Source organism: Paroedura picta, chromosome 3 (assembly GCF_049243985.1).
Source record: "Paroedura picta isolate Pp20150507F chromosome 3, Ppicta_v3.0, whole genome shotgun sequence".
Classification (NCBI taxonomy): domain Eukaryota; kingdom Metazoa; phylum Chordata; class Lepidosauria; order Squamata; family Gekkonidae; genus Paroedura; species Paroedura picta.
The window spans coordinates 145,859,387-145,875,665 of record NC_135371.1 but is presented as its reverse complement, the minus strand read 5'-3'; the positions used below and the strand labels follow the sequence as shown (position 1 = coordinate 145,875,665).

At 44.5% G+C, this 16,279-nt stretch overlaps 1 protein-coding gene across 1 annotated transcript in view; it reads left to right on the top strand.

The window, feature by feature from the left end:
• The first annotated feature begins 15,100 nt into the window (after positions 1-15,100).
• Positions 15,101-16,279, top strand: part of C3H17orf58 (chromosome 3 C17orf58 homolog) — a 42,417-nt gene continuing 41,238 nt past the window's right edge. The window contains exon 1 of the mRNA XM_077328418.1: positions 15,101-15,815. Within this exon, the coding sequence (XP_077184533.1) occupies positions 15,755-15,815 (61 nt within the window). The 5' untranslated portion in view covers positions 15,101-15,754. The remainder of the gene's footprint in view (positions 15,816-16,279) is intronic.

Genomic DNA, 16,279 nt, shown 5'->3' with positions numbered 1-16,279 from the left:
CAGCTGATGGCCACACCACAATCAGAGCCAAAGTGCATTGCCAAAGTGGTTTGACAGTACTGGCTGGCTATGTCAGCAGGAGTTGACAGCATCTTAATGCTTTCTCCAATATAACGGAAACAGTAGGGGAAAGAGGCATCTAGACATTCAATGCATGCTTTAGGGTAAAACATAACGAGGGCAGCACTCACCCATATGTCGCCTTATCTCCAGGGGTGGCTTCCCAGCCTTCTCCCAGATCTGGACCATCAGATCGTGGAATACCGTTCTTCCACTGGGCTGCGGAACCCCCCCCCCCCACACTGCTCTATGCTGTTCAGGAAGTCGAGCTTTATCCGCTTGAATTTTGTCCGGACCTGCTCCCAGGTCCGGACGTAGCCCCTCTCCTTCATCCTGGATGCCAACACCAGGTAAACACCCTTGGTGTGGCAGTGGGTGCTGGCCATAAGGCGGCCAACGCTTTTGGACTGGAGAACCAGCTCCAAAAGTGCCTCAGCCTCGGCGCGCTGCCAGAAGGAGCCCTTCCGTGGCTTCGGCATCTTTGGAATGACGGTTGGGCAACGAATCTGCGTTGCTCCGATCGGCCACCCCAATTTTAAATGTATCAAAGCTGCCCACCAATGAAATTAGTCCTTGGAACATAAGTGGATTGATCCTCCAGTTTGACAGGGGTCGCCAATACTTCCTGGCTACCCGCCTCCCCAACCTTTCCCTGTTCAGCGCTTCCGCATTGTGTTTGTCAATTTCAGCGGGGAGTTAGCATTTTGGTCTGTCAAAGTGCTTTTGTACCAGAGAATCCCCGTTTTTTTGCTGGCTAAAAAGACAAACCGCACAAGACAAGGTTAAACAAAGAACATAAAACTTTATTTAACACCAGAGTAGAAAACACGATCAAACACGTCTCCTATTTCTGTATAGGTGAGTGGCTATAGCGTCCCGAACCTTGCACCCCTCCGCATAGATCCTTTTTTTCCTGGCTTCAGGGATGTCTGGTGTATCCTCAAGGACTAGAGGTTCTTGTTCAGCCACAGGGAAGGGGATGTTATGTCCCTTGTCCTCGCAGATGTTGTGCAAAATGACACATGCGATGACCAACCGAGTCACATTGTCTATATGCACATGGAGTCGTGACATCAAGCAACGGAACCGAGACTTCAAACGTCCAAAGGCACGCTCCACGACATTCCTTGCCCGGGAGTGACTGAGGTTGTAGTAGCTCTGCACATATCAATGCATCAAACTCTAGTTCATAGAAAACAATAGAAAACCCTTTCCAATGGCGCCAATGATTTAACGATGATGCGTTACTACGGGGTTTTCGGGGTTTTTTTAAAAAAAAGGGGAACCCCACCAATTTCGGCTTCTGGGTGGAGGTCAAAGGTGTCCCTGCAGTTTGATTGACGGCCACGGGAGGCCAGAAGCGCTAAAAAGGGACCTCCTTTGTAGCGATAAGACGGAGACCGGAAGCCTGTGGGTTACGAAACTGACGAGAAGTGAAAGTGCCAAATTCCGCAAAAACCGCAGCTGTGCGTTACGGGCACAGCTAGTTACATTTCGCTAGTTAAAGTAGCGATTTCACAAACAGCAACCAAATAGCCACTTTGAGCTCTGTGCGAAATGGCCCTGCAAGTTGCAGCAGTGTCATTCATGGGCACATCAGTTCTGCAGATAAAGTTGTAAGACAGCTTCTGTCCTGCAGAGGCCACCATTTCTGTAAGAGTTCAAGATTAGTTTAGGATTGAGAGCAGAACAAAGTGCCACATCTGGAGAAGGAAAAAAACATCCTCACCCAACAAATGCTGCTGAAAGAAAAGGGAGAAACGTGGAGTAACAGACACCCTTGCCCTTTGAAAATGGAGTGTGTCGTGGGGAAATGATACATCTCCTAAAGGAAAATGACTGTGGCGGGGGGGGGGTGCAGCTCCCATACAACTAGATTTTTCAGGCATTAATCATCTCCAAGTCCATCATTGGCATATTTATGAATGATCCATGTATGCTTTGTTCCTTAACTCCTGATATTGGTGATACAGTTTTCAGTGTTGGCTATCTCTAGTAAAAACATATGTCAAACAGTAACTCTGACTGTTAAAATAATCTGGAAAATCTTAAACAGTGTCCCACAAGCTAAAAAAAATTATTTAAAAGATAAACCAAAGTAATATTAGTCTTTTCACACCTCATTAATAACAGTCTATTAAAGAAATTTTATGACACTATTATGACTGGCAAGGATATCCTAAGCATGTATTCTCAGAATCCTACTTGACTCTCCTCAATAGAGGTTATTCTCAGGTTTTTTGGCTTGTACTGTTAGTATAATGGCATCTTATTAATTTTGCTTATTTATTTTCTCTACTTCCATCCCACTCTTCAGACAGCTCAAAATGGCTTACATGGGATGATAGGGTCTCGCATAACAACACTGATAATATCTGCTTACCTTCAGTTTTGGTATTACAGAATCAGTGCAAAGCAAATGTGATTTCCCATTAACAGATAGAGTAAGTGGGTAGAACATTGTCTGGATCTCCAAGAACAAGTTGATAATCAAACAAAAAAAAGAGGGGCAGACCCTATCTACTGACAACTGTGTCTACTTGCTAAGACAAAACCAAAAAAAAGAAAGGGGGGGGGGACTAGAACCATAAAAACCCAACTGACAACAATTTCAGCCTATTGGTTCGCATAGTGCATAGCATACCGGTTTGCAATAGCCTATGGGCTGGATATATGTTTTTAATTCCTAAAGTTATTATTAAAGTTATTATGCACATTAAAAGTAATATAATTTTTACACTACAGACATTCAATCTTTGAAGGTCCTGTTATCAGTTGGGTTTTTATGGTTCCAGTTCTAGTGTGTACTTGCTGGTCAGCTTTGTCTTAGGCACCTGAACAAAGTTGTAGTTGCAACAGTATAAGCTAGATTTCACACCATCACAACCAGTGGTCCCCAATCCCTGGTCCGGGAACCGGGACCGGTCCGTGGATCAGTTGGTACCAGGCCACGGCTCCTCCTCGTCCTCCTCCCCGGTTGCTGCCACAGGGGCTGTCCTGCCACTCTGCCGCCGGCTCACCTTTGGTGCTCTCCAGCGGCCACCATGGCTGGGCTCCCCCTCGGCGTGGCACGGCACAGCTGCTGCTGGCAGCACCCCCCAGCAGGCGGCAGGAAGTCAGGGGTGCTGGCAGGAAAGCAAGCAGAGCAGGGGCTCAGGTGGCGGCAACATCCCTCAGGAAAAGACTACACTCCCCGGGCCTCAGTAAAATTGTCAAGCGTTGACCGGTCCCCGGTGACCACTGATCACAACTACTACAGGTGAGTGTATAAGTGTGGTGAACTGGGGGTAAGTGCAGTTCTTTCCACTGATGGCAACTTTGAAACATCCCCCTGTCCAGTTTTTTCCTTTTTGCTGACACCAGTAAGACCCTCTTTTCAGGAGGAGTCTTACTAACTCCTGGATAATAGAAGCCTTTATATTGTGAGCCTTTAGCCTAGTAACCCAGCCAATTATGGAATGGCAAGGAGACAAAAAAAACTACACTGATGTACTCACTAGACAACAACATAAACACAGTTAAAGTTATTTATTAAACACAAAACAAGCAAAATAGAATCAACAGGAGAACAGAACCTTTTACATAAAGAGAGTAAGAAAATTTTTGTTTATTTTTTTATTACACCACCCTCCCTTGCGGCTCAGGGCATTTTATATGGAACATAGGGGTAAATACAGTTCAACAACTTCAAACAACACAATAGTAACAGTAGTCTCAACAACCAGTAACAACAATTTCAACAACACTTCCATGCAACAATTCACGCATCAATGGTGACAACATTGTTAACTATGGTTTCATTGTTGTTGCTGTTGTTAGGTGTGAAGTTGTGTCCGACCCATCGCGACCCCATGGACAATGATCCTCCAGGCCTTCCTGTCCTCTACCATTCCCCAGAGTCCATTTAAGTTCTCACCGACTGCTTCAGTGACTCCATCCAGCCACCTCATTCTCTGTCGTCCCCTTTTCTTTTGGCCTCAATCGCTCCCAGCATTAGGCTCATCTCCAGGGAGTCCTTCCTTCTCATGAGGTGGCCAAAGTATTTGAGTTTCATCTTCAGGATCTGGCCTTCTAAGGAGCAGTCAGGGCTGATCTCTAGGACTGACCGGTTTGTTTGCCTTGCAGTCCAAGGGACTAGCAAGAGTCTTCTCCAGCACCAGAGATCAAAAGCCTCAATTCTTTCATCCTCGGCCTTCCTTATGGTCCAACTTTCACAGCCATACATTGCAACTGGGAAAACCATAGCCTTGACTAGATGCACCTTTGTTGGCTGGGTGATGTCTCTGCTTTGTAGGATGCTGTCTAGATTTGCCATAGCTTTCCTCCTCAGGAGGAAAGAAGAACAGCTGCTTTTTTGTATTCCATTTTTTACTACCTGAAGGAAATGGCTTACAATTGCCTACCCTTCCTTTTCCCACAACAGCAGGTGTATATCTAAAGTGTGGCAAGCAGGAAATGACCCCAGGGCAACATGAGATGTGACTGGGCCCTTCTCAGCCCCTGAGGAAGAGTCTGTCTTGCTCCCTCCATCTGCCTTGGTATGCAGCAGAAAAGAGGAGTGGAGGCCTGTGCGTGCTTGTCTGACTGCCCCAAAAAGAGCAGCCAGACACAGGTGCAGATGACAGCCTGAGCCAGTGAATGCCAGCCCACTTGACCTTGCCTTCGCCACCCAGAGGCCATCTGGCTTCTCTAGCACCCACCTTGGAAAGATCTTATCACTTTTGCCTCCTTCTCTGCTGCTGAGGAGTCCCCAGTGCATGCCTACCTGCACTCACTTGACCACTACTTGGGAGCCTGTCTGGCCAGCTGGTTGGTGGAACACGTGCCAACATGCCTCATGCCACCCCAGCCTCAGCTACTGCAACAAATGATTGGTGTATGGTGATCCTCAGGAGGTGACAGGACCATGTGATTCAGGAGGGAGTCAGTGGTGGTGCAGGGCTGGGTGGATCACAGGTGCTGATGGAGACTGAACCCAGTCACTGTAATCAGGCTGGAGGAGGGAACAAAGAAGCTTAGAGGGGTACCTGAAAAAGCCGCATCTGCCTGGTGCCAAAGAAGTGCAGTGAGGGAAGAGACTGCCAGTTATAGGAGAAAGTCTGGCACCCTGCTAGCTTTCCACAAGTTTGATGGTTTCTAGACAATGGGGCAGGGGGTAGATCCACTTGCAAGTCTCCCTCTGGAAACAAACTCTGGAGCTTCTCTTGGGTGAGTACCTGATGCACACTGTCTCTCCTAGGAAAATATCATTTTATGGGAGGAGAGGGCATAGTAATGTTCAAACTAGGTATTGATGCGCAAGATTCTGCTTGCCCTCTTCCCTCTGGCAAAAATGACTATCTACCCTAGGAAGGAAACCATACGGACTAAGAGATGCCATATCAGTAAGGGTATAACTTTCTCTTAACATCCCCTTCTTCTGGGATCCAGGCTTGTGGACAGGGGATCTCTCCTCCCTCCAGGTAGCATTGCCAATTCACCATGTGAAAGAACCAGTGGCTTCCTCCATCTACCTCTGAGCAGGGTCTACTTGGTGATGAGGATGCTTTTACCTTCTTTTAGGCATGATAGCCTCAACTGATATGTTTCTTCCATGATAAAACAACCTGCATCATAGGAGTATATTTAGGATATGATTTCTGAATGTGTAGTCCTAGCGATTCTTCTGACCTAGGCAGCCCAGATTAGTGCAATCTTGACTAATCTCAGAAGCTAAGCAGGGTCATCCCTAGTTAGTAGTTGGTTAGGAGACTACCAAGGAATACCAGGGTTACTACACAAAGCCAGCCAATAGCAAACCACTTTTGTTAGCCTCTTGCCTTGAAAACTTTATGGGGTTACTGTACATCAGCTATGACTTGACAGCATGGTTGCAGCAGGATCCTCCAGGGATCTGATCAGTTGAGATCTAGTGTGTCCAATCACCCGCAGCCACAGGTAGATCCATTGTTCTACTTGTTGGTAGACGAGCCGGGAGTCGCTGGACGATCTATTCCCCTGATTTTTATTTTTCCCATCCTTATATATATGATCATACCCATATCGGCTACAGTGGCCCAGTCGTTGGCGAGGAGTTTGTTCATGTTTTATCACCCTGTAACTTGTAATTTATTTCATATTGTAGCTTTATTGTATGGGGGTTTTATTATTGGGATTGTGTTAGCTGTTATGGTAAACCGCTGTGAGCTAGCTTGCTGGGAGTGGTGGTATATAAATTTAATCAATAAATGAATACTTTATATATTGTGGGGTTTTTGGGGGTGGGATTTCCAGTGCAGTCTTGGTATTCTCTTGTATCATGTTTTGGCACCAGTTTCTGTGTATTCCTGAACCCACGGTTTTAACACCAACCCTACAGGTATTTTCCTGGAGCAAAATATGAACTTGGCACATGAGAGGGCTAAATGTTCACCCTGAAAGAGCTTACTCTACCCAGTGTCATGGACCATCCAGCTCCTGCAGTGCCAAGTGATGAAGAAGATTTCTCAGAGAAAGGGGCAGCCAACAAACTCTAGTGACTAATTACTCCCTTTGTCTACACACTATGTCTGTAAGCACGACAACCAGATTCTTGGCACTCTAATCAATCCCTACCAAAAGGTTGGGGGGGGGAGTTCTGATATTGGTCCAAGAATATTGTTCCTTTAAGGCACACCCCATCCCAACGATCCCAGGAATTTAATGTGTAGGCCTGGTGTGGGACACAATGGAGAGTTTAACCATCTGCCTGGTGAACTAACCACCTCACGCACCCACAGATATCCTGCCAAGTTTCCTGGAGCTGGTGACCAAGTGGGCCTTGCAACTTCTCAAGCTGATAGTCCTGGAAGACTTCAATGTTTGTGTGAAAACTAGCTCCATGCAGAATCCAGACCTGGTGTCTGTCATGGTAGCACTAAGATTCTCCCAATGTTACTGGACCCACACATCAAGCAAGCCACACCTTGGATTTGACCTTTAGGATAAGGATACATATTGGTTCAGTTCAATCAGCTAGAATGCCATGGCTGGACTATTTTGCCCTTAAGGCTCAAATTGATACCCTGCTTGGCCAAGGAGACTTATAGATCCAGTTGGTTTCTGGAATGCTCTGCAGGATCCAATACCCCCTGGTGGTTCAGTTGATGTGCTAGTGGAGGATTGGCATAGCTAACATCTTCTCAGCTCCTGTCCCTAGCCAGTACACATCAGAGCTGCATGAAAGGGAACATGAATTGAGACAGCTAGAGTGAATTTGGCAGAAAACTTGTGATGAAGCTTCCATAACATCTTATGGATGCTTATGAGATGGCAGTAAAGGCCACAAGGGAATATTTTGCAGCTTCTAGTGCCTCCACTAGCTCACACCTGGCACAATTATTTAATACCATTCTGTCTTTGACATCCTTAACCAAAGGATTGTCCAATATAACACAGCTGGATATTAATTGTGAGGCTTTTGTGAGCTTTGTTTTTTTTCAAGACACTGATAGCCAATTTTTTTTTTAAAGCACTAAAGGATGAAAAATATTTCATAGGGTAGATTTGCTTATTATTATACTTAATAATCACCCAGGCCATTGTTGTCACAAGCAGAAAAACAAAGGTAAACAATAAAGCATTCCATTACTAGAAACAGATCTGTTCTTAGGACAGACAAATGACTACTTGTTTTGTTAAGAAGTTTGTTATAGCACCTCTCTGAAAAGTCAAGAACAAGGGCAAAGTATGTTGGTATTAGGAAAGAGAGGGACTTCTTAGCCCAGTCACTTTTGGACAGAAGTGACAACGTAAGGAACAGAAGTAACAGCTCCAGTGAAGGAATATGGACCCCATAAGAGCCTTATATTTCACTGATCAAACAGTGTAGTCTAGTGGCAGACAAAACTGAGCTTTGTCCATTTGACTAAAGTACAACATATGTTCCTGGTTACACCAGACAGAAAGTATTTCAAAACTAGTCAGGACAAAATGCAGGGAGTAAAATATGTCATTGGGAACAAATGTGGTTTAGCCGTGGGGGATGGACAGGCTGATTCCCCTCCCCAGGCCTTTCTTACCTTTGATTCATAGAATGATTTATTTGCTTGGAAAACTGCTTGCACGAAGTAAGAGAGTCTTATCTCCATCTGTTGCTTGCCCTTCTATAATTAAATTCAAACCTTACCAGCATACCTGACTGTTTCACCCACCCTGCAAAAGCAAGACTATTTTAAGACAGAATGGGTGCTTTCTAATAAGTCAGACCATGTGTTGTCTGCTTTTACAAGTACCAATCTGAGGAAGAGTGCCTGCACTCGAAAACTCACACCTTGAATAAATCTTTGTTGGTCTTAAAGGTGCTATTGGGCTCTGATTTTGTTGTGCTACTTCAGACCAACATGGCTACCCACTTGAATCAGTCTTCAAGAGGTTTTTCCCCAAGGTTGCAGCCTGAGAGGCAGGGACTGAACATAGGACCTTGTAGTAGGAGGGAGGCATCTGCTAAAATGGCCCTTCTCCACTAAAAGGAATGTGCTATTCCACTGGCACAAATGCCATTATGCTGGTAGAAAAGACTCTCTTGTGATCCAACCCAAATGCAACTGAGCCTTGCACATTCAGCAACCACTAAATTATATACAGACTCTAGTGTGGAGTCTTATATCAGTTCATATATCCAAGCAGCCATCTATAGAAAAGCAACACTGTGGAAATTTTTCTGCCCTGTAGGGCATTTTCACAAGCAAGTCTTCGAGTCACTTGAATAATTTTAACCACAACATTGCAAGCCTGCGAAAAAGGAAGGGATGGTTTAAAATCTTCTGAATCACGTGGAAAGGGGGGGGGGCATTCTATACAGACCATGTGCAAGTTGCCTTCATGTGCTCGCTTGCATGTATGAATCAAAACATATTTTCTTTTTAATATGCTTATAGTTGTAAAGAAATATGAAGACAATTGCCCTGATCCACCACTCATCATGTTTAAAATGTTATCTTGGTGGTGATGCTATCTGCCCTGAGCCTCAAACGAAGGGATGGGCTACAAGAAAAAAATGTGACAAGTTATGACATTGTATGACTGGGGGTAGGCATTTTAAATGCACATTTCACTGCAATTTATTTATAATCTGCCTTGAGTCTCAGTGAGAAAGCAAAGAAATAATATAATAAAATTAAATAATATCCCACTTTTCCAGTACACAACAGACTTACAGAAGCTTACTTTCCTAGGGAGTTCTAGTAAATTCTCAGCAAAGACCTGGTACTTCAGTCTACATTGTTTCAAGTTCGACTCAGGCTTCCTTCCTAGCATCAAAACAGGTTCCTTTACAGTGATGTGACAAGAGAGACCATGGAGTAAAATAGAGATATCAAGTTATACAACTATTTTACTCCATGGCCTCCCTTGTCACATCACTCTCCTTGTAAAAGAATTCCATATTTTGCAAACATGAAATATATCGAATTCATTCTCAGTAAAACATGCAAACAAAAATCTATTAAAAAAATTTTTTTAAACACATCCTGAAAAGAAATGTTTTAATTCTTTTGGGACAGAACATGTATTATGTATTCTTGATCTAAATATGGATAGCTCATTCATCAGCTTTCTCAAGTTTGAAACAATCTGTCACATTTTAGAAGACCATTGTAGGTCTCAAGTGGAAGACCAAATAATAATCAAACATGTTGGGCATATCTCAGGAGCTGTACAAAATAAATGTGGGGGGGATTATGCCGTAAAAAGCCATCACATATTTCCACACTATACTTTTTAGAGAACACAGTTGTTTTTTGTAATAATCCACCTCTTAGAAATTCTATGGGTTGAAACTATTTTATTTTCCAAGCATTTAGGAAATGAAGCAGCATGCAGTTGTGATTCAAGCTCCTCCCCATTCCTAAAATTGTTGAGCCTGATTCAAGTATTGTTCCTACTCCAAGATGGGGAAGGATGAGTCATAAAGGGAACGAGGAAAGTCACTGCTTCTGATTAATCCACAAACTAAGAGAATTAATGTTTTGAACAGAACCAAATGTCTTTGGTCCAAAGCTTGGTAGTCTTCTAATGATTAAGGAGCTATTTTACATCTATCTACTTCACATAATTGGTCAAGGTTAAATGTTTTGGATGATGCATGAACACCTCAGATATTCTTAAAGATTTTCTGGTTAACACCAGAACATCCAATCTTTCCTGTATTCCTTATAGCACTCCTAGGGAGCTGCAGCTCTTGAAGTGTGGAGGAAAAAGTTGTGCAAGAACAAATGTGGGCTTTTCTGCATGCGATATAGTGAAATGCTTACCTAATGTAGGTGTTATATTCTGGCCACTCTGCATGACATCGCCCACATCCAGCATCTGGCCAGACGACAGCTCACCACATCCTCCATTTTAAAGCATGCATTTGGGAATCGCATAAAGTGGACTCACTAATCTAAAAAGTGCTAGTGCCTGGAGGCAACCAGCAGAAGGCAGTTTTGGAGGCTCAAACGCACTACAGCTGTCTGTATCGTCCCGCCCTCTCACCCACCTCCCTTTCCCAGGGACAGGAATTTCTTTTTTAAAATAGTGACATGCCGGAAGCAACAAATAGGCAGACACGTATATAGGCGATGCCAGAAATAAAAAGTTTTTCTGTGTTGTGACACAAAGCATGCCTCTCAAAAGTTTTCTTCCCCTCTCGCCCACATCAAAGGACTTGAGAACCACTAAAGGCCCGATCCGGCTAATTTAGCTTCAGCACCCATTGGCTATAATGGGAATTTTGGCTTTTCCACCTTTCCTGGGGCCTGAGGGGGAGGGATGTGTTGAGATACAGCATCCAAAGTTTTCAGTGTAGCTCCAGGAGGCTCTTCCCTGGATCCTCTCCAAATTCCATAATGATTGGTCCAAGGGGTCCACTTCTAGGTGTTCTCATGTGTCCATTATTTCCAATGGAGAGTCCATCCTCTTCGGGAGCCCCTAGATGTGGATCTCTTGGACCACTCATTCTGAAATTTGGAGGGGAGTCAAGTAAGAGCCTCCCAGAGGTACCTTGTAAGTTTGGAGGCTGTACCTCAAAACACGCCCCCCCAGGCCCTGGGAAAGACAGAAAAGCTGAAATTCCCATTGTAGTCAATGGAGGAAGGGGATTGGTTGCCTGAAACTGACTGACAGGCAGATGCACAGACAATAGGGTTGTATGCGGCACCTGCATGTGTGCACCAAGTTATGCACCAGCTCCCGTGCCTCCCCCCCCCCCTGCAGTGCGGCACTGGCTGCATCAGCCTGGAATGGTCGATTTGGATGCTGCCACACACAACCCTACACAAAGATATTCAGTGAGTAGCCGTGTTAGTCTGAAGTAGCACAATAAAATCAGAGTCCAGTAGCACCTTTAAGACCAAAAAAGATTGGTCTTAAAGGACAAAGGGTGCTTGCACTCGAAAGCTCACGCCTGGAATAAATCTTTGTTGGTCTTAAAGGTTCTACTGGACTATGATTTTAACCGTACACAACACATATAAGGTGTGTTGGTCTCTTCTGCCATTTCTAGAAGCAGATGTGGCGGGTGAGATGCGCAAAAAGGCGGCAGACAAAGGTGAGACAGCAAAAAGGTGAGGAGGGGCTGAGAAGCGCAATAAAATTTAGCGCTTTGCCATTCAGGAGGTACAACACTAGTTTTACTAACGTGCAGAAATGCCTATGTATATTACAAAATAATCAAAGTTCTGGCAGGATGTGTAGCCGAGAAAGAAATAAGGAACAGCTTTTTCATTGTTTTTTAAATCATTCATCAAGGAGACAGGATCATGGGTTTTCATTTAATAAGAGCATAGGGAACATATTGGGAAAGCTTCCTAAAAAGTTGTATGCCTCCTTAATACAAATGCTCTGATGCTCAAGCTTCCCTCAAAATTAATAAGTTTGGCTAGCTGTTTTTATTTAATAAGGGATTAGTGCAGTGGTTAATTTGCACTGAAGAAGTCCATTAACCCTAAATAAAGCTACATTTTCCCTACCCTTTAACTTCAGTTTTTTTTTTCCAAGCTACCCTTGTCCCATGAATTCCAGGGGCCATATTTCTAGGTGGCCCTTCCTCAGGACATTAGCTGAAGTGTAGCATGGCCAGTGGCTGCAACTCTTCATAAAACCTCCTGACTTTTCAGAAAATGCACTTATTCCCTGGAGCCCAGCTGAGCCCAGTTCTGCAATTAGACACAGTGACTCTTTCTCTATATGAAGTTCTACTACAAGATGCAAAATTACTGTTTGGTCACAATGGGCATTGTGTGACCTTTGAGACAGTCACTTTTTCAGAGTCTAATGTGCTGTCATGACCCTTGGCCTAAGGCTGAAGAATGAGCAGACTGGTTCTCAGGAAGCCTCAGTCCTCTCTAGCCTGGGTCCTAAAACAGCAGTGGCTGTTAAGAGCCTTGCCTGCTCTAGGCTGGGGGGGGGGGAGAGGGGAGAGGAGGAAAAAAGGAGTGTGCATGGTGAAAGAGAGGTCCCTGAAAGGGATGTACTATCTGTGGCAATACCTGAAAGGCCTTAGCCTTTTCCATGCCATCTAAAAGTGTTGTCAGAATTGGAAGAACAGGGAAAAATATATTAAACAATCTTTGTGTGCTCATATTGGATTCTGTATTTGTAATCTCCCTGGTATGTAGTGCTTGGGACACCCAGATGCACCATTTAGGTGCAACCATACTGTTACCAAGAAACTGACAAAAGATCTTGTCAAATAAAGCAAAAGAAAGCATTGGAAGGAACCCAGAGCATTGCTAACCCAGCCTTTCTCTGTTTACCACTGAGAAACCACTGAAATATTCTTTAGGCTTCAAGAAACAACAGAAGTGTTGCAATTGTGAAGAACATGGCTGGGAAACAGAACTATGTACACACTCTCCCAGGGAACCTTCCCTTCTCACCCTCCTCCCAGCCCCATCATTGGTCATTTTGTGAGAGGGGGGGGTTCAACATGACCGTATGTAGTCAGGTTGTCCAATAAACGTTTAACACACTTTACTTGGTGCCATTTGGAAAGTTGGACACAACACTACTCAGCCATAGTTCCAGATCATTTCTGAACAAAGACTACTCCCAGTAGCAATCCTTGTGGACCACACTGCTTACTTCCCTCCAGTCTTATCGTAACAATTTTTATAGAGATTTACTTTACATAAAATAATGCCATACTTATGGCTGATTACAACACTCTTTGCTGCAAAAAAAAGGCTCACAACCTTGTTATGAACATAGATTATTATTTATAGCATGGATAGGTTGCTAAAGGCAGATTCATCATCAAAATAATTTTTTCCAAGAACTAGAATATGACTTGACTGCTCATTAAAAAAAAATGTTCATTTGGAATGTGTACTGGTAAGCTTAAATTGTCTTGATGCAAACAGGGACAGGGTTTAATCTTCATGGCTTCTCTGCTGTTGCCTCTTAGAATTTTCTTATAAGGGACATCTTGAGGAAGTGCAAGAAAGCCTTTCTTAGTGGAAGCATGCTGTAATAAGAAAAGCTTTATCTTATGGTGTTTCCTGGAGGATCATTATCCATGGGGTCGTGACTTTGCACCTAACAACAATATGGTGTTTCCATTTTTTGTCCAAAGTAGGCAGTTGTTTTTTCTTCTTTGTCCATTCTTCCATAAGAAATTATGACTGTATAGAATGACGAAAACGCATACTGCTGAATCCTGTAGGCCGTGACTGAACATAGGGGAGGGCATCTTTACTCCTTTCCCCTGCAAATCTGCTCCTGAACTGTACTGAAGCAGTGGCTCCAAGGAAAATAAAGCAGAGACCACCTGTACCCCAGGCCTGCTGTGCGCTTCCACTACCACCCAAAAGCTACTTTAGGAGACGGAAAGCAAGACTATGTCAATTTCCTTTCTAGCTACAGCCTCCCCACTCCATCTTCGATTCCCAAGTTTCATCCCAGCACAGAATAAGGAGGGATGTGCATTCCTCCCACCCCAGTTTGGGATTTAGATCCATTACAGCAGTGGTCCCCAACCTTTTTATCACTGAGGACCTGTCAGCGCTTGACAATTTTACTGAGGCCCGGGAGGGGGGGGGGTAGTCTTTTGCCGAGGGACATCACCGCCGCCTGAGCTCCTGCTCTGCTTGCTTTCCCGCCAGTGCCCCTGACTTCCTGCCGCCCACTGGGGGGTGCTGCCAGCAGCAGCTGCACAGTGCCACGCTGAGGGGAAGCTCCAGCCATGGTGGCTGCCTGAGAGTACCAAAAGTGAGCCAGTGGCAGAGTGGCAGGGCAGCCCCAGTCCTGGTCCCTGGACCGGGGGTTGGGGACCACTGCATTAGACTAAAAACAAATTTGGTAAGGAATTCAAAAAAGCCAACCCTGCATCCTAATATTAGCAAAGGACTTTAATCCAGGATTTTCAGGGCCAACAGATCAGAGATGGATAAAAAAATGGGAAACCTCAGGAGCAAGCTTGTGCACCAGGGGCTCGATCCAGCTTCAACGCCCATTAGAATCAATGGCACCATTGACTTCAATGAGAATTCCGACATTTCCACCTTTCCTGGAGCCTGGGAGGGGTGGGGGTTTCAGTTACAGCCTCCAAACTTTCAGGATACTTCTGGGAGTCTCTCACCTGACCCCCCTCCAAATTTCACAGTGAGTGAACCACAGGGTCCACTTCCAGGGATTCTGAAACAAGGTGCCCCCATCTCTCCATTATATCCAGTGGAAAATCTGGGTGCTGAAGCCAAATTGAGCCCCTGATGCACAAGCCTACTCAGGAGTTACGAAGTTACAAAACACAGCTGAGCTGCAACAACTCATCCTTCACCCCTGTTTTGTTATCTTTTCTGCAGTCCCTTTAAATCAGGCTGGAAAAGCAAGGGAAGTTGATTGGCCGGAAGACTGTTATTGTTGTTATTGTTATGTGCGAAGTCGTGTCCGACCCATCGCGACCCCATGGACAATGATCCTCCAGGCCTTCCTGTCCTCTACCATTCCCCGGAGTCCATTTAAGTTTGCACCTACTGCTTCAGTGACTCCATCCAGCCACCTCATTCTCTGTCGTCCCCTTCTTCTTTTGCCCTCGATCGCTCCCAGCATTAGGCTCTTCTCCAGGGAGTCCTTCCTTCTTTCTAGCCCCCTTCAAGGATCGCTGCCTTGTTGTGGCAAGGGGGCTTGCGTAGTTCAGTGAAGCTATGAGCTATACCGTGCAGGGCCACCCAAGACGGACAGGTCATAGCTGAGAGCTCTGACAAAAGGTGATCCACTGGAGAAGGAAATGGCAAACCACTCCAGTATCTTTGCCATGAAAACTCTATGGACAGTTCCAATAGGCCGGAAGACTGCTCCCTGCCTTTTCTGATCCAAGTTTCCCCAAAATATCCCAGTTTTTTTTTTTTGCTTTCCCAAATAAAATCCAATGCTTTTTGGAATTACAAAAATTACTGCTATCAGTAATTAAGATGTGTGAACTCTATTCATGTGCATTGCTTCTATCACTTTAAATACAAATAAGGTCAATATGCATCATAAAGGATAGATAGATATGGGGATCCAGTCCTATGTGGCCAGCTTTCTAACAGACTCACTTGTCCCAATCTTGTGCAAAGATGTAAAAAGATAAGCAATGGCCTACCTAGAAACACTTTATGGCATGTCTCTATTAGTTTACATCAACATAGCCCATCGGTATTATGGCTGGAATACATAGTTACTAAACACCAACTTCTGTTGATACCAACATTACATGCAGCTGCTCTTATGGATGACAGATGCCAGTGAAAAGGACCAGAAACGTTTGAATCCAGGTAAGTTAAATTGTTGCGGCTTTGATTTATAAAGTGATAAGTAGTGGTAAGGCAGCAGACATGCAGTCTGAAAGCTCTGCCCATGAGGCTGGGAGTTCAATCCCAGCAACCGGCTCAAGGTTGGCTCAGCCTTCCATCCTTCAGAAGTCGGTAAAATGAGTACCCAGCTTGCTGGAGGGTAAACAGTAATGACTGGGGAAGGCACTGGCAAGGCCACCCCATATTGAGTTTGCCATGAAAACACTGGAGGGCCCAAGGTTCAGACATGACCTGGTGCTTGCACAGGGGATACCTTTACCTTTAAGTTATAACATAATAAAAACAGATAAACAATATAAAATAACACAGCTGGTTAAAATACTTGCTCCAATAGTTTAAGGCTGTTAAGTTAGAATTGTTTTTCTACCCCAGCCTTTCTCAACATTTTTACTATTGCGAAAACCAAGAAAATATTTTTCAGGCTT